Source organism: Cimex lectularius, unplaced genomic scaffold, assembly GCF_000648675.2.
Source record: "Cimex lectularius strain Harlan isolate CLEC.00 unplaced genomic scaffold, Clec_2.1 scaffold182, whole genome shotgun sequence".
Taxonomy (NCBI): Eukaryota; Metazoa; Arthropoda; class Insecta; order Hemiptera; family Cimicidae; genus Cimex; species Cimex lectularius.
Genome location: NW_019392815.1, coordinates 782,421 through 806,631, shown reverse-complemented (window position 1 = coordinate 806,631; position 24,211 = coordinate 782,421). Strand labels below are relative to the sequence as shown.

General features: G+C 34.4%; 1 protein-coding gene across 2 annotated transcripts in view; it reads left to right on the top strand.

Annotated features, from left to right (window-relative positions):
- Positions 1 to 5,172: 5,172 nt before the first annotated feature.
- LOC106672979 (toll-like receptor 6) overlaps positions 5,173 to 24,211 on the top strand; it is a 313,186-nt gene continuing 294,147 nt past the window's right edge. For both annotated transcript variants that reach the window (XM_014404847.2, XM_014404846.2), the window contains exon 1: positions 5,173 to 9,049. In XM_014404847.2, the coding sequence (XP_014260333.1) occupies positions 5,340 to 9,032 (3,693 nt within the window). In that variant the 5' untranslated portion in view covers positions 5,173 to 5,339 and the 3' untranslated portion in view covers positions 9,033 to 9,049. The remainder of the gene's footprint in view (positions 9,050 to 24,211) is intronic.

Genomic DNA, 24,211 nt, shown 5'->3' with positions numbered 1-24,211 from the left:
CTGCAGTGCCTGGGGAGCACAATCCCTGCTTCCTGGTATCCTCATTAACACAATGGATTACTCATTCGCCACAGTAATAAAAGTAAAATATTATAATGATAGAGGTTAAAAACAACAGTGTGTGTGTATATATATATNTATATATATATATGTACATACATATGTATGTACGTATATACCACATTGAAAGGTAACCAATTGTGGTTATAGACACAGATTGACACAACACAGATAGAAAGGAGTAAATTATGCAAATGTAGAGGGTGCTAAGTTTATTGATATCACTTCTCAAATTTAGAATTACCATCAGATTTAATGTGTAAAATTTCTTTTAATAATCTTCTGTCCTACATTTTCTCCCTGTCAACCACAACCACACCATCAAAGTTTATTTCATGATTGGTTTCATGATGATGCCTTGACAAAACTAGTTCTTCTTGGCCTACTGTTTTCCGAACAATCATATCTGTGTGTCAACCTTGTATACAGGTAGTGCTTGGTCTCATCATAGTAAACCATGGGGCAATCATTACACGAGATAGAGTAAACCAAGTTAGACAATCGTAAAGGCGGATTAACCCACTTTATTTTTGGGAAAATTTTTTTACTCTCCTGATCTCGAACGTATTAGCGATATCTTGACGGTCGATTCATCGTTCATTCGGTATAGACCCAACAATGAATATGGCAAAATGCCGAAACGCGTCTCACAGGCCGACGCACTGCGGGGGTAGGTAGATCAGGATGATCTATGAGGTAATGACCAAATTACCGGTTCTCCGGTTTGTTGAAATTGATTATTCGTTGGATAAAAACAATGTTCGTGCTCAATTATCGAACAGAAGATCTTTGTGATGGTTTCCTTTTCCTAGCTGCCAGGAAAAGCTTACTCTCGTTGGTCACTTTCATCGTGTAAATGGCTTTTGCAGCTCAAGGCAATACTTGAAATTTAACTATCTTGTTAAGAACAAAAGACATGTACATTAAAACTACAGATAAAAACAACTTGATAATTTGATAAACGTAACATATATAACACTAAATCTCATAACATTTACTTCAAACAGGACGATCACAAATACAAATAGAAACCATAAAAAGAAAAACTAAAGGCAAGTTAAACCCGACACACGCATCTCACCCCCATGTCCTTATAAAAGAGTCCCAACATTGAAGATGGCGAAATGTCGAAATGTGTCTGACAAACTAACGCAGCTAGTGTAAGCAGAAAAAATGCTCGGTACCTTCCAAATTACATACTTATACCTGTTTAAATAAATTCTATCGATTTCTATAATATAAAATGTTAAAAATATCTGCACTTTGTTAAAGAAATGACTACATCTTGTAGTTTTACCTAGGAAGAAAAATGTAATAGTGAACATCACTTTAGATACTTCAGTTATTGATTGTCTCGTTGGCAATAAATTCACCATTTAAAATCTAAATACCTGGTTACCTGTCTTTCATTCAGGATAGGTTTCCGTGCATTGGAATTTTTGGAGTCATAAATTTTTGTTTGTTTATAACTTAATTGTTACTAAACTACACGTTGTGTTTAATCACGTACATTGTTCAGATAACGTTCACGATTTTCTAGTGTGAGTAGTTTTAATAAATTTATTTAAGCTTATTACTAAATACGTTAGTAATAGATTATATTGTAAATATACTTGGAATGGATTATTCTTTTCATGTGTTAAAAGCTTCCAAAAATGTTTAAAATATTTGATATTTTTTCCGTCATAAAATTACGTCAATTATAACTTTTCATAATTCATTAGAACCATTTAAACTCTCAGAAACTGATCGTTTTACATCATTAGCAGGTTTTTTGACTTTAGGTATAATTAAATGAATTCTCATATAGGTAAACATAAATAATTTTATCTAAATAAATTGTAAAATGAGAAAAAATAGTATTGTAAAATGACTTACAGGTTATAACTAACTTAATGCTAAGTTTAAGTGTTATGTAATAAATTCAAAGTAGAATAAGCATTGCATTTCGTATACTATTTGCAGGGAATAAGAGCTTTTGTATTTATAAATCTAGAATGTTCATTTTGTTTATTGTTCTGATCGAATTCTGTTACGAGTTATCTATGACAAGATATTTTTAACATTACACTTTGATGATTTAAAGGTAATCATCAATTGAAATATTGCACATTTAATTTGTAAACAAAAAGTTATTGGCGCAGTTGTTTGGTTTATTATTTTTTCTAACGGGATAAAGGGTGAGGTGTATATGAAATAGAAACTCAATTTGGCTTTCAGTGACCTGTGATCATACCGTCCGTGAACGTTTTGCACCTAAAGGTCATTGAGGCTCATTTAGCCCAGGCCACAACCTTTAAAGGTGACAATATACAACTCCAGGTTCATTTTGAATACTAACTTTATAAAAATATTGAATTGGCGTACATGAGATGGTATTTTGCTTGGGAGAATCCGTTAGGGTTGAGCTTTTTCCGTCATTTCTTCCATTTAGCAGGAGGGTCTAGTAATTAATTTGAGGAGAGGATTCTTTCTGCTCCGGGGCGATACCATTAACAGTCGCTGGCACCAAACGAGGACCGAGGGGGTCAGATTAGAGAAAGTCGTCTCGTTAATTAAAAATGTTTTTGTTTTATCTCCGCCACGTATTTTGTTTTGTGCAATGCGTTAAACCCCTCAACTAAACCCTTTTGTTTAATATATTTTTTTAACGTGTACAGTGACGCAAATGTCCATGTCGGTCATAAAAAGTGATTAAGTTGCAAATGTTATTCTCTTCTCTGTCAATATTGTTCTGTATGCATGCTTTTTTGCTCCAAAATAAAAATGTTGTTAATGTTTACAATAGAGAGGCGTTATTTGTGATTAGTTAACTTCAATGAACTTTCGTATATGCTCATACACGAAGAAACCGGACACTCCTACTTTATTAGATATTTCAAAATTTAATCGATATGTTAATTACAACACATTGATTTTAATGTAAACCAAATTAAACCCGATTAGAAATATTTGATTTTTAATTAAAAAAAAAAATTAATTTTGGTGGTTAGAAAGAAAATTCACCAAAACATAGGATAATCATTTAGTGATACATTAAAATTTAACTATTAATTTATTCTATCATAAAATAATTTTCGGTGTTTTGATGCATTTTTTTTCAAACCATCATAATTAAATAATTTTTATTAAAATCATAAATATCTGATCTCGTTCAATGTTTACGTTAAATTAAATATGTTGTAATTAATCCGACGATAAAGTACATATAGTATGAAATAATCAACAAAATACAAGTGTCAGGTCTTTTTTACTTTGAATATTATCTAAAACCGAAAATATATTGGCTATATAGGTTGGTTAGTCATTTCAGTTTAAAAAAAATACTTATTGATGTATGTTTTTGCTTTTTGCAATTTCGCCATTTTCGAACAGTAAAATGACAAGATGTGTTTTTCCTAATTATTACTATTATTATTATTTTAGTGCTATTAGGGAAGCAAATATCCACGTCTAGCGGCAAACTTGCATTTACAACATTTATCCGAAACGATATGGGGATATATATCGCATTTGAGGCTTAAATTAAGTTATCGTTTTCGATTTACTAGCTGTGACTTTGATTTTTTATATTTATTCTACATAAATATATTCAATTTCTGATGAATGATGAACTGTATCAACCATTGACTTTCATTTGTTATTCTATTAAAGCTATAACACCTGTATCATCTTCAACATCTTGTTTTTGAGACAAAACTGTCTTATCTGTCTACAGATTTTACGGTAAAGTATAATTAGTTATGTATAATAAATAAATATCTCTTTTTTTAAGTTTTATCTAATGAATATAAACAATAAATTCTGTGCAATCTTCAAAGCAGTTTATTTCTAGAAACTTGAGTTTACATACATGAAAATAAACAAATACTTCAATTTCAAGATACTTTGTTCGGCGGCTGCAAATTAAAATTAAATGGTAGACCGGCATAATTTTGGTTACTATAGAAGCAGAGAATGTATCAAACAGCATAAATCAATTAAAAACCTAGAAAGCCTAGTCATCAGCCTTAGGACGAGTTCCAAATACGTACAATCGCAGAAAATAATTAATAATAATAATTAATAAAATTTTACATAAATGATCAAGACAATCACAATATGCGTTTAAAGTATTGCCAAATTTAATTTACCATCGGATTTAAAATCTATTTGAAAAGTATGAATCAAGAAATCGAAATTAATAAAATGGCAATGAATAATTTTGCCACAGTATTAAATATTTTCTTCCTAAATCTTGTATTCATTCTTCTACAGGTTCTTTATAAATAACCGAAAAAATTAAATTGTTAATTGTTATTTAATTATTTTGATTAATTGTTATTTTCGATTAATTATCCTAACTGGAAATATCTATTTCGGCCTGGCGAGTGGTAAATAAGGTAAAGGTTATAAGAAGTGTTTGGGGAAAGCAGTGCATTTTTCCAAACGCTCCAACTCCATGAAGGAATTGTTTTCTATTCTCGATGATATGTCATGGCTTAATAGTCGAGAATGAACGAACCAACTACAGGTTAATCACCTATCAGGTCTCAAAAAGAAATCTCACAAACACTAAAATGTCCTTATTTTGTTTGACAGATTGCGGCGATGCAACCTTCTAAATGCTGAGCACATTTATAAAAACAAACAAAAATACTAAATATTGATTATTATATGCCAGTATAAATTTTTTTGACGGGTCGATAAGAAGAGATGAACTACTAGGAGGTGGGATTCAGCGAAGTAATCTTGTAAAATAAAGTTACTAACTTTATACAATGTTAATTCATAATCCGCTCGTGATACCAACTTTTTCATCTCAAACAAGACCTTAAATAAAAAGTATAATTAATTTACTAATATTATTTAAGTTTAAATGTAAATGTATTTATTTCATAAGTTTTCAAAATACTTGTAGGTTGTAAACCACAGAGAATCGTATTCAATAGATTTTTGATTTTGAACTATACTGTTAAGTTTTAGTTCACCTAAACTGTCTTTTTATATGTTGCAAGCCGATTTTTATCATTTTTATGACTTAAATAACAAATTTGAGTCGAGTGATCTTGCATGTGGCGGTTAACGAGGTTGCGGCTATTAACTTATCGAGTGTGGTGTCGGGCTGGGAGGGGATCGTGGTGTGGACGTCTACGGGAAGAAGGGGAACGCAGGCCCAGTCGGTCCCGGCTCTTTAGTAGTAGAGTAGAGCTCGACGACGGCAATCAGTCTCGGTCTGCCAACCGGCCAACTCGGTTACTTGTGTGCGCGTGTCGTGTACGATGATCGTGTAAATCGGGATGCGGGCGCTGTTCTTCACGGTCGTTTGGCTTTTGGGCCAAAATGCCCTAGCCGACGATAATTCGACGACGGGATTGAGATACGATGCTCCCGACGACTGCCAGTGGTGGGTCAGGGAGCCGGACGATGAGGTGTCGCTTTCCTGCACCCTTCGAACTATCAATTCCGAACTGGATACGACCAACTTCAGCGTGATACCCACTGAGCACACGATCGCCCTCAGGATCCGGTGCGATCCGATGCTCATGTCGAGAAGCACTCTGGACGAAAAAAGCTTCTCTCACCTAGTCCGATTGAGGGAGCTCGTTTTGGAATACTGCAAAGTGACCAAACTGGTTCCAGGAGCCCTTTTTGGACTTGAAAATCTGAGAAATTTCACCCTGAGGACATATAATACGGATTGGTCCGCTTTCAGCCTCGAACTTAGTAGTAATACATTCGAAGACGTTAAACAACTCGAGAGGCTCGATCTCGGTATGAATAACATCTGGTCGTTTCCAGAGAATATTTTCTGCCCGATGGCAAATTTGATTAGCTTGAACGTGAGTGGTAATCGGTTACAAGATATAAGGGAACTCGGTTTTAGAGAAAAGACGCCTCCTCCTCAGCCTTTGATTAGCAGTCAAGACGACGAAGCCGGCGAAATCGAACCACAAAAACCACCGCCTAGCCCTTGTAATATGGATATTCAAATTTTGGACGCGTCAGGTAATCACTTTGTCATGTTACCGATGAACGGTTTCAGTTCGTTGAGAAGACTAAGAGAACTTTATTTGCACGATAACGAAGTGACGATGGTCGCGGAAAGAGCCCTTACCGGTCTCAAGCAATTAGTACGATTCGATTTGTCTAACAATAAAGTCGTAGCCCTCCCGTCCGAACTGTTTAGGGATACGTCTGAATCGATAAAAGAAATTTATTTACAAAACAATTCCATTAGTCTGCTGTCGCCGGGGTTGTTTTCCAACTTGAATCAACTTTTGGATTTGGACATCTCTAGAAATCAGCTGACGAGCGCTTGGATTAACAGCGGAACGTTTTCCGGTCTGATACGTCTCGTTCTTTTGAATTTGTCCTATAACAAAATCACGAAACTCGAGCCGTCTTTATTTCACGATTTGTACACCTTGCAAATATTGAACTTGGAGCATAATTTAATCGAAGCCGTTCCTCCAGACACTTTCATCCCAATGAATAATCTGCATACATTAGTTTTATCGTACAATAAGATTACCTACCTCGATGCTTATTCGTTTAACGGCTTGTGCGTGCTAAGCCTCCTATCTTTGGATAATAACGTTTTGGAAGATATGCACCACGCTGCATTTAGAAATTGCACAGGATTAAGGGATTTGAATTTAAACGGTAACAAGTTGAAGACGGTGCCGATTGCATTGCGAAACATGAGACTTCTGAGAACCGTGGATTTGGGCGAGAACAATATCGCGAATCTCGATAAGCCCGGCTTCGTCGGTATGAGCAACTTGTACGGGCTCCGCCTCATCGGCAATCAGATTTCAAACATAAGCAAGAGTACGTTCGCCGATCTGCCGTCGCTTGAAATATTGAACCTATCTCGAAATAAAATAGCAAAAATACAAAGCGGTGCGTTTGAAAGCAACTCCAAGCTCCAGGCCGTGCGCCTAGACGCCAACTTGTTATCCGATATTAACGGCTTGTTCTCCGATATCCCGAGCCTCCTGTGGCTCAATATTTCAGATAACAGATTAGAAAAGTTCGATTACGCCTATTTACCCCAAGGCCTCCAATGGTTGGATATTCATAAAAACGAGATAACGGAACTCGGTAACCGTTACAACTTGGGGCCCGAACTCAAAATACAAACTTTAGACGTGAGCTTCAACAAATTGACCAAAGTGACGGCGGCTTCTATTCCAGATAGCGTCGAATTGTTGTTTATGAACGACAACCTTATCACGACTGTCGAAAGTCAAACTTTTATAAAGAAAACAAATTTATCACGGGTTGATTTATACGCGAATCAGATAGAAGAGATGGAACTGAACGCTTTACATTTAACTCCGGTCGAGGAGACCCGCCCCATGCCAGAGTTTTATATAGGAGGCAACCCCTTCCAATGCGATTGTACAATGGAATGGCTTCAAAGGATCAATAACTTAGACCATCTTCGACAGCATCCAAGGGTCATGGACTTGGACGGCATATATTGCAAACTTTTGTACAGCAGGGACCGGCTTTACGTTCCCTTGGTAGAAGCGGACTCGTCGGTTTTCCTTTGCTCTTACAAAACTCATTGTTTTGCCCTTTGCACTTGTTGCGATTTTGACGCCTGCGACTGCGAAATGACCTGCCCCCAAAATTGTACCTGCTATCACGATCAGTCGTGGGCGGCCAACATCGTCGACTGCTCCGCCAGCGGTTATACACAAATGCCTTCGAGCATACCGATGGACGCAACCGAGGTGTATTTGGATGGTAACAACTTTGGTGAGCTGACGAGCCATTCTTTCATAGGGAGAAAAAACTTGAAAGTGCTCTACGCCAATCACTCCAACATTGCAGCGATCTACAATCACACGTTCACTGGACTCAGAAGACTTACTGTTCTTCACCTCGAAGGCAACCGCATCAAACAATTACTCGGTTCAGAATTGGCCAGTTTGATCAATTTGAGGGAACTCTATCTTCAAGGAAACATGATTCATTACATAGATAATAGAACATTCATGAGTTTGACTTCTCTAGAAGTATTAAGATTAGAAGACAACGAACTTTACAAATTTTCGGTTGCAGTATTTTCGTCAAACCCCTACCTCGTAGAAATTGGATTGGCTGGAAATCAATGGTCCTGCGATTGCAAATACATGCACGAAATGAGTACATGGGTTCGCGCTAATTATGCTAAAGTTATCGATTTCAAACACATCGCTTGCGTAATTGACAATAGAACTCACATGCTCGGGCCCACACTCAAAGATTTCAATTCCACTTGGTGTTCACTTTATGCGGGTGGATCGAGAGGGATGGTCGACAGACAAGTGATTCAAGATTACCTTCCTTTACTACTACTGACTTTCGTCGCGTTTATCTTGTGCATCGGAATGGTCTGCGGCCTTTTCGCCTACAGGCACGAGCTGAGAGTATGGATTTATTCTAGATGCGGTTTGCGGATGTGCTACAAAACCAGTGGCTACGAAGAAGACCACGATAGATTGTTCGACGCCTACGTCAGTTATTGCGTTAAAGACGAAGGCTTTGTCACACAGGTCCTTGCGCCAAAGTTAGAATCACAATTTAGACTTCTTCTCCACTACAGGGATTTCAATGTCAGCTCCTACGTAGCCGACACCATCCTTGAAGCCGTCGAATCGACAAAGCGGACGATCGTCATCCTATCGAGGAATTTCCTGAACTCGGAATGGTGCCGTTTCGAGTTCAAAACCGCTCTCCACGAAGTACTCAAGGATAGGCGTCGTCGTCTGATCGTGGTCCTAGTCGGCGACCTGACACCATCCGAAGTCGACGGAGAGCTCAGACTATATCTCAAGACAAGCACTTGCTTGCAGTGGGGGGATTCCCTTTTCTGGCAAAAGTTAAGATTCGCCATGCCCGACCCAACGAGAGGACCGAGAGTCCGCGTTTACGCACCTCAGGATGGACAGCCAAAATTGGTCACAAATTTCCTGCAACCTCAACCCCTTTGGGCATAGCGACTAACATACCACAGGTAAAAATGTTAAATTATTTCTACTAAAAAAATTATTTTTATCATTCATCCGAGCTCGTTTTTAATTAATGCAACCTAAGAATGCCAATTTTTTTCTGGTTCCACAGCCAATGAAAATGCGTGTCATTCCGTCTCATGACATGTCCATTTTCCAATTTCCTTGTCTGTTTCAATGCAGATCTCGTTTTTGTTCTTTGCTTGTTAAGCCTCGAAACGTAGTCCAACATCGTTTCCAATTCTTATCAAGAACGTTACACCTTGTAATTTTTCAAAACTCCATTTCTGGATAAAAGAAAACAACATATTTTATTCCCACGATTTGTTTTTCAGTAAGTTCGCTTTCTCTCACAACCTTGATCATCATGACAATAGGAACGTGGTCAAAAGTTTACTATTTTCAATGTTGGCCTCTATTGTAAACACATACTACTTATTCACATACGGTCGTTGTGTATATATAATTAAAGATTTTCGTGATATTGAAATATTCAAAGTCAAGTCTTATAACCAAACTTTAAAGTACAAATGAAAAAATAAAACAACACGATAAATTTTTAGGGAAAAAACGTTCGTGTTTATACTGGCTGTTCAAAACAACACATATAGAGGAAACAATTGTAATTAGTGACAAAATAGGATGGGAATTGAAACAACGGACGACCAGTTTTATTGTTGGATGGTGTGCGAATTGTTCAACTTTTTTCAACCGTTAAATCGTCCTTTTCATCCAGGCCTGCATATTAATGCATTTAAGTTTACATTTCAAACAGAAGCTTTATACAAAATTAATATGAAATACCTAATAAGTCAACACCTAAAGCAACCAAGCTATTATATATTAAGCTATTATAATATATTCTAACATATACAGCTTGATGTATAATAGTATTGAAAAGTATAATAATGGGCACTCCTAAAAATAAATTATCTAATAGTTTATTTAAAAAATAAGTGAAAAATTTCAGCTTTTAAACTCAGGATATACGATAGCACATATAATTTAGAAAAGGTCATACAAATCGTTAAACGATATAAATTTGTACAAGTGTTCAACAATGTTTTTTGAGTATAAAATGCATTGGGCCTTTAAAATTATGCTTCTACCAACATCAACTTTTAAAATTCATAAATGAAATATTTGGCAAAGTTAAAATATATTCATATTGTTGGGGTGATAAGTTACAAACTGTACAACTCAAACTTTCTTACAAGGGGTGGCTACGGAAGGGATCAACAATTTTAATGAATTTTTTCTTGATTGCACAACGTCGAAAAGTACACGTCTGTTCGCGTTCTTGACAAGGGCCAGAGAGCCGAAAATTTTTTTATCCGACTGAACTTCAGTTTTTAAAAAAGTTGTTTTCTGCCTTCGTTGCTCATGTATGTCAGGGTTATTATATGCCAGTAGATTTGTATTTTTACATAGAATAAGACGTTCTATTAGTAATTAAGTTAGAAATATGACAAGTGGCAAAAACCAAAGAACGTGTAGATTATGCCAAAACAATTTGTATTTGAAAAAAAGCAATTCAGATTAGTTATAACCAGACTGTCTAGCCCCTTGTAGAAGGTAGAGCCGTTTAAAATTTCCCACTATTGTGATTTAAGAAAACTCGCAGGCATTTTGAAAGGTAAAAATCATTTTTTTAAAAATCCCTCCCCCCAAATTAGAATTTCAAAGTTTTTTTGGGGTATTAAAAACGAATATACTTGATTTCTTGGTGCAAAAGATATATATTCCTTTTTACTCCTAGTTCCAATTGGCAAGAAAGATCTTATATATCTCTAATATTTCGAGACCTTGTATCAGAATAAAATGTTAATTGAAATCGGCTATTCCACGTCCGTAGCACTTCCATATTAGTATTAATTAAAGGTTTATTTTTAAGTAAATGAGATGTGTGTGTACTACAAGTCTTAAGAGATTAAAAATACTGCACAGACGTGTGAATGAATAAACAGGTTTGCAAAGGAACAGGTTTTTGCTTGACATTTCATTTTACACTACTATGCGAGCCTATGAATGAAGATTGATTAAATGCCCATAGTTCTATTTACGATATACTTTTAATAATTATCGTACGTTTTTATTTTTAAATATAACACTACTGTGTGCTTCAATAAAACGAGAACTTGTTTTTATTTTCATTGCTTGGATTTCCCGTATTCTCGGATATAAAAAATCCATACAACAAAATTAATGTTGAAAAATTAAACTAGATAACTTTGATGTGTTAGTATATTTCATACATCTTCTTTTTAATGTTGAGTGTAGGAATCAGAGCACCAAAAATTTAGAATATTCCAATTCGAGTATAGTTACCGGTTTTCCAAGAATAACCTCCCGAATGATGGAAGCGATATGATGTTTGTAAACAAAACCTACTTAAAAGTATCAATATAAACAATGTATGAATTTACTAATAACGAATGTAGGTTTAAATTTAATAAAAGGGTATAATATTATCAAAAATTGTAATTAAATATAAAGAAAAAGAAAACAAATACGAGAAATTCATATGAAAACAATTACAATCTAAAACTTGCGTGAAACAGAAAAGTAATTTTGTGTTTATAAATTGAACAAACAGTATTATTGTAACATTGGAGTGTTTTCTCCACTCTTGGTTTTAATTTTGTTTTGTTTTAATTACCTTTCTCACTGTTACTTATTACTTACTTTAAGATAGTTGTAATGTACAACAAATTAAAAAAAAAAAGTTTATAAAATTAATACTATCAAACAAAACAAAAAATACATATTACTCTGTTCTCTATACTCATAAGTACTTGTGTTAATGAAAACCAATTACAAATTTATTATCGTACATAATTAATTATACTTCATCCTAAAATCTGTTGAAGATAAGACAGGCGTTATTTTATAGAATATAACAAATATAACTCAATGGTTGATATAGTTCATCTATTCTTCCTTCCAAAAATTGAATATATGTGGAATAAATAGCAAACGTCAAATACACAGCAAGTAAATGAAAAAATTTAACACAATTTAAGCCCCAAAATGCAATATCTTGGAAAAATCTATCGTTTTCCCTTCCAATTTTACCGTACATAAACCTATTGTTTCAATACGTTATTTGAAGCCAACCTGCCACTACATCTGTGAACTGGGAAAGAAAAGTTGAATTTCCGTTAGGAGGTGAACAAGTGATTATCGCCAGCAGAAGCATTCCTCTTCACAAAAGTCAAAATAAGAAAAAGTAAGAATTTTTGCTTTCGTGTTCATTTTTTTAAAAAGTCCTTGGAACAAAAGTTGTAGAGCGTAAAACGACGGTTCAAAATTTATGCATTTTTGAAAGTTGGGAGAGAGAATCGGGCGAAGGGGAAGGCGACGAATTGAAAGCTTATTAATATTTCCTATCCATTTCTGTGCAGTGCCACTCCAGGACGATTTCTTGGCTGCACTACTCAATTTGAAGTTTTCGTAAAAATTGCAAAAACTAACATGTTCCCGGAAAAACCGTCTTGTTCAGCGTAAAATTTTCTAAAAAATGTGACCAAGTCTGCACGTCGCACGTCTATTGTCTGAGAAAACATGCATTTCCAAAGTTGGTCCAATTTTTTCTAAACACCGGGCGGTGTTTTTCCTTAATGAGCAGTGTATAAATGGTACGTCAAATTTTGATTTAACAATTGCAAACAAAAATAAGTCTACAGATTTGGGTTATTGTATTTCCGATCATATTAACAGAATTTCAACATAAACCTTAGATCGTGTTAGTTGTCATTAATCGTTTTTCTCGAGATCATACTTCGTTCCTGGGATTTCCTGTTGTGTATACCTTTAATAAGTAAAAAATGGATCTGTTTGGAGAAAACCTTGTCTGAATGGGGAAAACTACAATAGAATGGAGGATACAAACAGCCAGATTTTCAGTTCAAATTGTTAAACCTTTTTCTGTTGAAGAAAAGGAGGGTCGGTGACTGGAGAAACAACCTTAACCGTCCTATTGAAATGGCACAATGGGTAAGGATCTCATTGCATTACCTTTTCCACGGACTGAAACCGGAATGTCACCGGAAATTTGTGGCGGAGACCGTGCCAGGTGGTGATTTGTCGTGAGGTTTGAGTTTACTGCTCAATAGCCCTCCCCACCGAGGCATAATGGCCACTAACTAGGGTCACCAGAACCATCTGCCCGCTCGCCCGCCTGCCGAACGTTCTCACTCCCCATTTTCGACGACGATAATAATTAGACAAAGGAGCCGTAACGGAGTCAGGACGAGTCGTACAAACCTCAGTGGACTTCTTGTTGACCCTTTGCCGAAAAAAGTTTCCATAAGGTGGTGTGTTCCCACGCATATCGAGGGATCCGGATCGAAAAGAAAGTACTCTAGCATGGAAAGAATGGCTCCAGTTTAAATGTTACAAAATAGGTTAAACTACTAGAAACCAACACACAAGCACATTCACAAGTACTTAGATAAAATCTCAGTAAAGAAACTGGACTAAAAGCTATTCTATTACTCATTTATGTTCAACATATTTAAAATGGCATAGAATTAATTACCTAAGAATCCAACATTTTAAATTTATAGGATAATATAGTGTATTATTATTTAGAGTTGGTAAACGCGGTATGAACTCCGGATAACAGAAGCGACAGAAAAACGGTGGTTTTTGCTCAATAAAACAATGTTTATTTAAAGAAATCTAAATTGCTTACAGTAACTATAAATAAAAACGGGAAAAGCTGAAGAGTAATCGTGGCACGGTTAGAAGCGTAGTACAAACGGTAAAAAATTGTGATATGTTTGTAAATAATACCTTGAGTGATTTTTGACGTTTTCATTCATTTTGGTCTTCATAACCTCGCTGTTATGGTCTGCCAGAAGGTATTTTATGTTTTCACTAATTCAGTATTGTGTTTGTATTAATCAAACATAACCATATATAACAATTTTAAGGGCACATAAAACGTACAGCGAATACAGTGGCTTTTATTAGTTTCCAATAAATAACCATTGGCCAGTAGTTTTTCGTGTATTTCTAGTTAGAGTTGTCCCCAGTATTGAAGAAAAACTTTTTGATGATGTTTCCTTTATAAGAAAGACCGACTTGTTCGTTTGGAATCATTTTGGTCTCCACATCTTCCCTGTTAAGCTCTATCGCGTTACGGCTTTTGCCCTCTTCACTGGTGGGTTTGATAAATAGGCAGACGTCCGGAACCTACCAAACTAAAGATTCATCACCCAGCATATTTTAAAAGAAAGCTGACAAATGTGTTATTTCTGCGACCGTAATCTTTGATAAAGGTATAAATGATAAAAAAAAATCCACAAATATTGCCTTGATTTATCACCATTTAAGTGTATTTTTCAAGAGAAACGAAGTCATGGAAGTCAAGGACAATTAGGGAGTATTGATCTTTTTTCGTTTCTTTTGGTTACCAAAGGTGTCTGCAAAAGTATGTTCCTTCGCTTTTGAGGATGATTCACTGTCATAAATGCATCTCTCTGCTAAGTGGCTTCTGTACATTTTTTACCAATTCCTATATCTATTTCCCCCAATGCTTCGCAAATGTCTCGTGTAAAATGTAATGTTATCTAGTAGAACGATCAGGAAAATATCGATACTTTTCCCAATCCCACGGCTTATCTGTAGAAATGTATAAATCACACTTATCTCGACACTTTTACTCCACCGTTATGAAATCGTTATCAATGTAAATTTATGGACATGCAATACTTTACCCGTACTAATTCCTTGTTAATTTACACAACTGATTTTTTTTCCGAGGAAAATAACGGTCTTTGATAATAACCCAAAATTGTGAAGTGCGAATTGCTTAATAATTTTCTGAAGATGGCGGAAGAGAAATTAGCGTGTCCGAAGACCTTTCCCGTTTAGACAACCTAATCTAGTCTTAACTGGTTTTTCAGTAATTGCCGAGACAACAACCAGATCGAGAAAAAGGTAGCAATTTACAGCCGCTGACCCCGTTATAACGCGGTTATTCCTCCATGTGTTATATTATAACAGTGCTCACCGGATAACCTGTAGAACGATTCGTCGTCTTTAAAATGGACCGCGGTTATCGCTTACACTCAACTCGTAAAAGAGAGAGTATCGTAAATTGGTTTACTATCTTCGGAGCCTCATTCTACACGATCCAAGCCTAGAAAATCACTGCGGTACCGTTTTCTCGGTTTTTTATAAGACAAGTTAAAGACGAGCATTACTTTCGACGCCTGCCGAGCACACCACGTGGATCGTTTCACTTTGTTTTATCAGAAAATACAACCACTTTCTTCTAATTTCGTAGACAATCTTTGAGCTACCAGCATTATACATTTCCATCCATACTTCTGTGCGATGGTAAGCATAATTTGTGTATAAAAAAAGCTCACATCTTCTCTCTCTCTTTCTCTTTTTCTTTCTCTCTCTCTCTCTCTCTCTCTCTCTCTCTCTCTCTCTCTCTCTCTCTCTCTCTCTCTTTGTTTCTGAATTGTTTTGTACTTTATATGGCTTTAGTTTCTACTATTAGCGGATACATAATTCAGAAAATTCGATGATTACTAATATTCTTAAGGGAAGTGTATCGTCAAAAAAAGGGCCAGGGTGGGAATCGAACCCCCGATCGCGGGTCTAAGATAACGCTGTCCACCGTGGTTCCCTGCTACGTTTAAACATTAATTAATGTACACGAAGATTTGTTTAAATTTATCAAATTGGGCCACCTGAAGGACATACTACGGTTTTATTTCGTTCTGTGTATTAATTACATATATCATAAATAATTAAAAGTAATTAAAAAACTAATCGGAATGATCATATATTTTTTTCGACATTTGTTTTTCATTATCACTTAAGTTCAATGTCTTGATGATGGGCGAGGGTGAATGCATTTTTCGATTTTATATCGGCGAGACATGAAACGAGTGATCTTCAAGCTCATATATAAAAAGACAAGACAGGATGAATGAGCCACGTGTCAGGGAGTTGGAGCTAATATCCTCGAACCGTGAACCATTCTTGTTTTTCATGGTCGCCGGTCTCTTATAAGAAGAAGCATAAAAACAACCGGTGTTCCCTCGGCTCATGTTGAAATGATAAACTGCTTCTGCCTTCTATCGCATAGGCTTGTTAGAGGAGGGCCAGCCCCAGACAAATCCCGTCGGAGCCGACATCAATTATATATCGCTTTATTATTACGTGTGTTCATTATAATCGTGTTGGGAACCGTGGCGAAAAATAAAGCCACTCCCGATGACAGTGTCAATGGTCATTTTCTTGTCCGTTCCACGAGCAGAACGATTTATCATCCCGCTTTCCTCAGTCCAATATAACTGCTTCTGGTTTAGAGTTTCAAGCACTAACTTTGTGTCGTACGTTGCTCCTGTTTTGACTCTTCTCAAATGTTTAAAACTTTTCGCATACAGTTTTTGATTTTTAGTTTAATAACAAAATGGAAAAATAGCAAAAAGGAGGGAAAATTCAAAAGGTGGGTTCAAAAGGTCAAAGTTAGTGTCCGAGTTGATCGAGGTCACGATAGCTCAAGTGGTAGTGCAGCGGCGTATCTAGCCGAAGATCGTGTGTTCGAATCCCGCTCGTGCCATTGAGTTTTTTATCTCAACTAAAAACCTTAATTAATTTAATAACAAGTTTATCTCATTGTTGCCAACAGTGAAAAATGATTACATTACAGAAATAAATATTTTTTAGTTGGATTACGTTATCAGGACCTGTGTATTGTTGTTTACTGTTTTTCTTTCATGGGATTAGCCGTTCTTACAACAACTGTCTATCTTTCTTTAGTAATTTTTTAATTATTTAGCCAAATTGCATTATAAAATCTGTTCAGGAAGAATTATGCTTATTTTTTTATAATAAAATGTAGGAAATAACCAATAAAGTACATTTATACAGAAAATTTCGATTAGTTATACTCTTACAACAGCAATACTTGCGACAAATAGGCAACTGATAAGTGGCTCTTTTCGATCGATACGTATAAATGTGAAATTTACTATCTAATGATAGATAGATAGATAGATAGATAGAGAGAGAAGGAGAAAGAGAGAGAAAGAGAGGGAGAGAGAGAGAGAGTGAGAGAGTGAGAGAGAGTGAGGGAGAGAGAGAGAGTGAAAGACAAGATATCGAAGTAAGAAAAAGCTTATATTATATAGAGAGATCGGGATACTCTAACCCGGAAATTGAGTGAGTAGAAAGAGAGAAAGAGAAACAAAGTAAGAAAGCCCTTATATTATATAGATTGGGAGACACTGACACGGAGAGAGATAATTTTATGAACACATTGAAACATATATGTGGATAGATAGAAGGAGAGAGAAAGAGAGAGAGGGGGAGAGTGAATGAGAGAAAAAACAAAGTAAGAAAGAGCTTATATTATATACATTGAGAGACACTGACACGGAGAGAGAGAGAGAGAGAGAGAGAGAGAGAGAGAGAGAGAGAATATTCTCTATCTTTACATCTTGACAACGTAGTGACATGTATATGTGGATAGATGGAGGGAGAGAGAGAGGAGAGAGAGAGAGTGAATGAGACAGGAAGAGAGTGACAAAAAGAGAGTAATGAAAGATAAAGAAATATAGTAAAACCGAGATAGATAACAGATATATATTTAGAGAGGTAGATATGTAGGTATATAGAGAGGTAGAGAAAGATGTCAACTTAGGGATATTTTTATTACATAAAAAATGAATAAAATACATACTGATAGCCGCTTAACTCGATAGTAATCACTTTATTCTTTAAAAAAATGTGTGAACTCTTGACACATTGTTTAAAAATTAATTATTGTATTGCTTTCTTAAAAAGTAAACAATAGAGGGCTCCTGAAATTGATGATAAACAAAATATCTGTAAAAAGTCTATGATTGTCTATGAATGACTATGTGTCACCTTGTTGAAGCACAGGTTAAAATTTTGTTACTTGTCAACCAGTTTTCCTACTTAAGAAAATGAAATACCAACAGACGCAAAATAAAGTCGTTCGCTTTTGTTTTATTAAAACATGAGTAACAACCTGAATTGCAAATCTTAATTTCTTTGTTGGAGAAAATAGTTAAAAATAGGATAAAACCTATTTTCCTCCAAACACTCCTTCATATGTTAACTCTGCAAATGAGAACATAATTTTATAAATCTAATACTATCCTGACTGAATTCAATATCAGTTTAGGCCTCCGTTCCCTATTAATAGTTAGAATTCGAAAATAGTAAAAATTAACTTTGACGATGTTATGACGCTAACTTTTACATTGAACGTTCTTAGTTGCGATCAATGTCTCGGCGAACTTTCATTTACATCGTTAACTAGTAAAACTAGCAAGTTGCATTAATTTCTAATTTCAGCGATGACGCGGTTCGTTAGGATGTAGGTGTTAAATTAACACCATTGCTACTTTAATGAGATATTGAATTTTACTTATGAACTCTGGAAAATCAATAACCCTCAGTAAATCTATGTAGTCATTTTACACTTGAACGCTCCTATTAAATTACTGTCACACTTTGAAAATAAATTGTATCTTATCAAAGACCGTACTGAAAATGTTCTGATTTGTTCCATTTTCGTGTATTTTAAACAACCTTACAAATTGGACAAGACCGTAAGGGGGCCAGTTAATTTCATCCCTTTCTTCCATGTATTCAATATTTAGCTAGTGGTGATGCTTGTGGTGTATTGAGTTTGTTAACTGGTAATGTCAAAGGCACTCTATTAAATTACTTTGAAACTCCATCTGGCTCGTATACCTTATGCCTCGTATAAGGTCCTCCCGAGTAAGGTGTAACTTTTAAGGGTACGACCCGCAATTAGGTTAATATTTTCATGGATTATATTAGAAAATAAAATAAAAAGGATTATTCATATTCGGCGCAAAAATTTTGTAACTATTTTGATCTCTTTAAAATAAAATTTTTAAAACAAATAGAATAGACTAAATTAAGTGGATCGTTGGAAAACGAATAAAACAAAATGAATTCATTTACAAATTCAGAATTATTCATTTATAAACAAATTCATTTTCTATCAAGACATAATGCAATATTAAAATGGACGAAGATGTTTACCTGTATGAAAACTAGTTACTTACAAATTTCGTTTCCAAACAAGTATTCATTCCAAACACCTTCGAAAGAAATTAGTAATATAAATTTATAAAGTTTATTCAAAGCTGAGTAAATATTTAACTTTTTGTTCCCCATGAATAATGTTTATTATTAATCTTTTTTGATGTCAACCATTAAAAATATGGTAATCATATATATACGGAAATTGAAAAAGGAAAACAATGGGCTTAACAAGGTACCAATAAAAAAGCATTTTTTAAGCTATCATTTATGCACAGAAGCTCGTGTCATAACATTTCGAGTGTTTGGAGTGTAAAAAAAATTTTTTTTTGCAAGTTTTAAAGCAAGTGTTCTTCTGCTGGCGTCGGTGGCCGCAACGGTTTAGGCATTGACACGGCGCTCATAACTGTAAAGCAAAGGTCCCAGGTTCGAATCCAGCGGCCCTGCATTCGAACCCGACATACTTACAAATGTTTTTTTTTCTTTTTTTCAAAAACACCGATACTTCGTGATATGACATTTCTTGTTGCGAACCCTCGTAAAAAAATAAATGAAAAAAATAAAAATAAGCTGAAAAAAAAAAAAAACACCGGCACCCTGAGGATTTATATAATCTCAGCTGTTGCGAACCCTCGTAATAAAAAAGTAAAACAAGTGTTCTTTCATATTTGCCTTGATAAACTTGCAACTCACAAGCCAAGATGCCAGGTAGGTGTTGCAGCATTGTATCATATTTAATGTATTTGACACATTTTTTTCCAATATTAATGCCGAATTTTCAATATTTAAAATTGCGCTTATAAACAACATGTTTTTTTCAGTAAAATGTTTTTAAAAACCGTTTTTGAAGGAAGGAGTTATACTAGTGTTGGCTGTTTTATACAAGACGAAATGGATATTTTAATCTAATTATGTTCTATTTATTATCGGTAAAGGTTCTAATGTAGGAAATATGTGGAATGACAAAAATATATTTACCCAGGTTTAAAAGAATAAAATATCTTTTATCATTATATTTTATCAAGTTAGGTTATTACATTGACCATATATGATTAGGTATATTATTTAGAAATAAAAAAGCTTGTTCGCGTTAAGAATTTATTAGTGCAATTAATATAATTGATAACAATGAGACTATTAGTTATCTAAAAATATCGAATTATTAAAGCCTGGAGAAATAGAGGTTGTAGAGCGAAGTGTATAGTTTAATACGAAGATTCATTGCCGACTATTAACTTTTATGAGAACTCGTTAACCTAACGGGTAAAAAAAAAAAATCGTCTACTAGGGAAATAATCACCGTGGGAGATAAACCGCCGGGATGAATAACATTATAGCTACAAAATTACAATTATCATTTCCAAGATTTTAATTGTGCGAGAAGTCCGATTGAATGACATTGTTACAATTTTCAAAGGCGACGTCCTATTCCCCAACTATTCTCAACATAATTTATTGTTGTTAAAACAATTTCGCAGAATGCGGGTGTTTTTATGAAATTTTTCTTTATACAAACGTCATTATAGGTACAATTATTTCTCCAGGTATATTGTCTTGTTTTTTAAATTATTGACGTTCGTTCGAACAGATTGAACTTCTTCCACTCGTTGATTCCAATTACACGTATCCTGCTTCGAGAGGTAGAAGGAACGAGGAGGAAACAGATGATTAAATATTTCAAGAGCTTCAAAGGTTCAGTGGGTTTTGAATATAAAGATATTTATTTTGTTAATTAAACCGTCAAGATTAAGTTCTCACTTAAATGGTGGATAATAGATTGAACGTTTTCTTTAAATGATCATCAACAACCTGATGTAGCTTTTTATCTCAGCATGATATTTCATGATCGATCTGGTATGTATAGTCTCACTGTACTTTCAGTCAGACGTGGATACCTGCTTTTATTTTACGTTTTTGCTCTCGTGTGATTTGGAATATTTGCAATGAAACCTGTTGTTTTGAGTTGTAATGGCATTAAAACAAATTATTTCTCTAATTGTGCATTATTTCTATGCAAGAAAATAGTGATAAAGTATTCCAAATGTTCAATTCTTTGCCTGTGAACGAACAAAACTTACCAATGATATAAAAATATAGGGTGTTTAATATTGTTTCGTGGCTATAATATTAGAATCGTTTGAGCATGATGGTTTTAGGATATTTACATTTGGTGTCCCGTAAATAGATTGATTTTCAATCTGTCTGTAATACTTCAACGAGGTAGTATTCAGGTCATTGGACTATAATTTTATCTTCCTCACCCCAACATATTTAGTACACGTTGTTATATATTCAATAACGATTATACATAATATAGATGACCTATTTACGGCTGTTCAGTAAATAGTGCTTCCATTTTGATGAGAATTTACAAACAAAAAGTTTAAAATAATCTGATGGAAACGTTATTTACAAGACCTAACAACATGTTGAATTTTTGAAAAATGGTGGAGAGATTTTCTTTTAAATTTAACTCTGATATCTCCTGGTTGGTTAGTAGAAAAATGATACAAAGAAGCAAATAAACGGGACAAAAACTGGGAAAGTTGTCCATTGCAAGGGTCGGAGGCGAAGATACATTGCGGGCGCGATAATATTCAAATAAGGAGCATCCGAGGTTCGAAGATGAATAACGGCAGATGAAAGGGGGATATCTATTATACCAGTTTCTCCATACCAAAACGTGGCCGAGCTCATAGCAATGCCAGGTGGATCAGTTATTCGGCTGAAATGAATCAAAATCTGGCTCGTTTTATACGATTTTGTAAAGTGGGGATTAATGAGAAAACCTATAAACAGTTTAAATTTAATAAATATGTTTTATCGTTAAAATTTCTATCATGGTTTAGTTATTGTATGAATGATCAAGTGATTTTTTTCTATGGTTAAACTGTTTATAGAAGATATGTTCCGGTCATCGCCATCTTCAGTTCGAATCTGCTTTGCCAATTCCTAAAAAAAAACCTGATCGTCCTGGTCGGCCGATTCACGTTGTTCGTCCCTTTCAAAGCGTTTTACTGTCAATCAATCATTACATGGAACGTCCATGCGGAAATATCAGCAATACACAATGGAAGCGCAAGTTTTTTTCTCTAAAGTTGAAGCCATGTAAAAATTGTAAGGACAAAAACAAACCTTGTCAAAACCGTGAAGTAAGGGATGCATAGAAAAAAGTGTTATGTGTTTAAAATGCAACCAAAAGTGCGGGTAATACTTTTGCAGTATGAACTTTGATGTTTTTTGGGTGTATCGGATAAGGAATTTACTTACTCCAATTTACACTGGCCGTGATTAGGTACGAAGCCAATGGCAGCTCCTTTATTTGTGATTTCAGCTTCTGATTACACCATATCGCATCGCAGGCAGTGTAAACGAGCCCTAGGGTTCATGGGTTATAGCCAGCTAGGCCATTTCATAAAACGCGTACAAGTTTAGAACCAAAACATATATTAACACTTTCTCTCGTGTATAAATAAATTATTTCCATAAATAAACAATACCATCCACTATTAGGGAAAACAGTACAATTTAATTACTATTACACAGATAATCAGCGGAGTAAAATATTAATTGTGTAGGCCCTCTTACTATGCATTCTTGCCAATAAATAATTTAGCCTCAAAAAAGCGTACACAAATCATTTATTATAATTAATACGGTAAATTATGGCTACTAAACATATATGTATTAATTTATTATAATAAGATAAGCTATATAACATTAAAAAAATTAAAGTCAGTAAATTCTAACAATAAAATCACACTGCAATGTAGTACAGTATCGGGTGACACGCCTACTCGCTCTTTGTACGTAACTATGGCACAAAACCCTTCAACCAAATAGGGCAGCCAATTGAATCTTTTTATATGGATAAACCAATGACAATTTGTTTTTATTGGAATAAATTAGCAGTAACACAATATAATCATCAATGACAATAAACCGTCTACCGGAATAGACATTTAAATACCAATTAATTACCATGTATTTTACTATTTGTATTATTAAAATTTTGTAAAACTCTCGGTGTTGAAATTAAAACCAAATCATAACTAACCTTCTAAGATGTTTTGTAGACAAAATATGTAATTTTTATCTTAAACTTTGTCGATTCATTTAAATCTTAATTTTCTTTATTAAAAAGCTAATATTTTTTCAATATTTTAAATTTTATAAATAAAAAAATAAGAACAAACTCATAAAATTGAAGGTTTCATACAAATTTATATTATTCAAATGTAGTACAAAACCATTATTATTTATTCCTATTAGATTTCGCAGTCCGATTCACCAAATAACCTCTTTCAATTAATTTATCTCAAGCGATACCTTACATAAAAATTAATTAATTGAAAGAAATTATTATTTATGTTTTACACTCTCTGTTGAATCGTTCTCAAGAATCGTACCAACGTTCTACTAGGTTACATGTTGGACAAACTAAAGTTTCAACACTGTACATGTAAATGTAATAATTTGCATTTAATATGTTAACAGACGGTTATATTATTGATGCTGAAATAATTCCGAGAGTATTGATTCGCGGCATACAACTATCCATCTTGGTCTGTCAGGACCTTGCGTTGCTCCTAATGATCTGCATTGCGTGTCCTTAGGTTAAACGGATATGCATGATATTCTCATAAAGCATGTATCTTGGACTGGGAAGATATGCTTAATCAGACGGTATTCCACCACCTTTATCACATAAAGTTCAACGAACAAAGTGTTCAATTTTCAATTAAGATTAAATGTTATAAAATTATTATTCAAAACATAATTTAATTGAAATCTTTTAATATTTCAAAATCATTTCTGAAGGATACAAGCAATTTTAACATTTACGTTTCGAAATGTATATCTTCTTTGAAACTACATTTGGATAGTAATTTTTTAAAATGTAAATAGAGAAAAATTGTTTTAATACAAAACCTACATATAATATAATTTGAATGTGATTTATACATTTATAAATTGTGGTCATTTTTCTTGATGGTGTATGTCTGGAAATTGTCAATTTAATAAATAGTAATAGTTATAACGATTTATGTTGTGCTACTTAATAGGCAGAATGGTTGGTTATAAGAAATAACAAA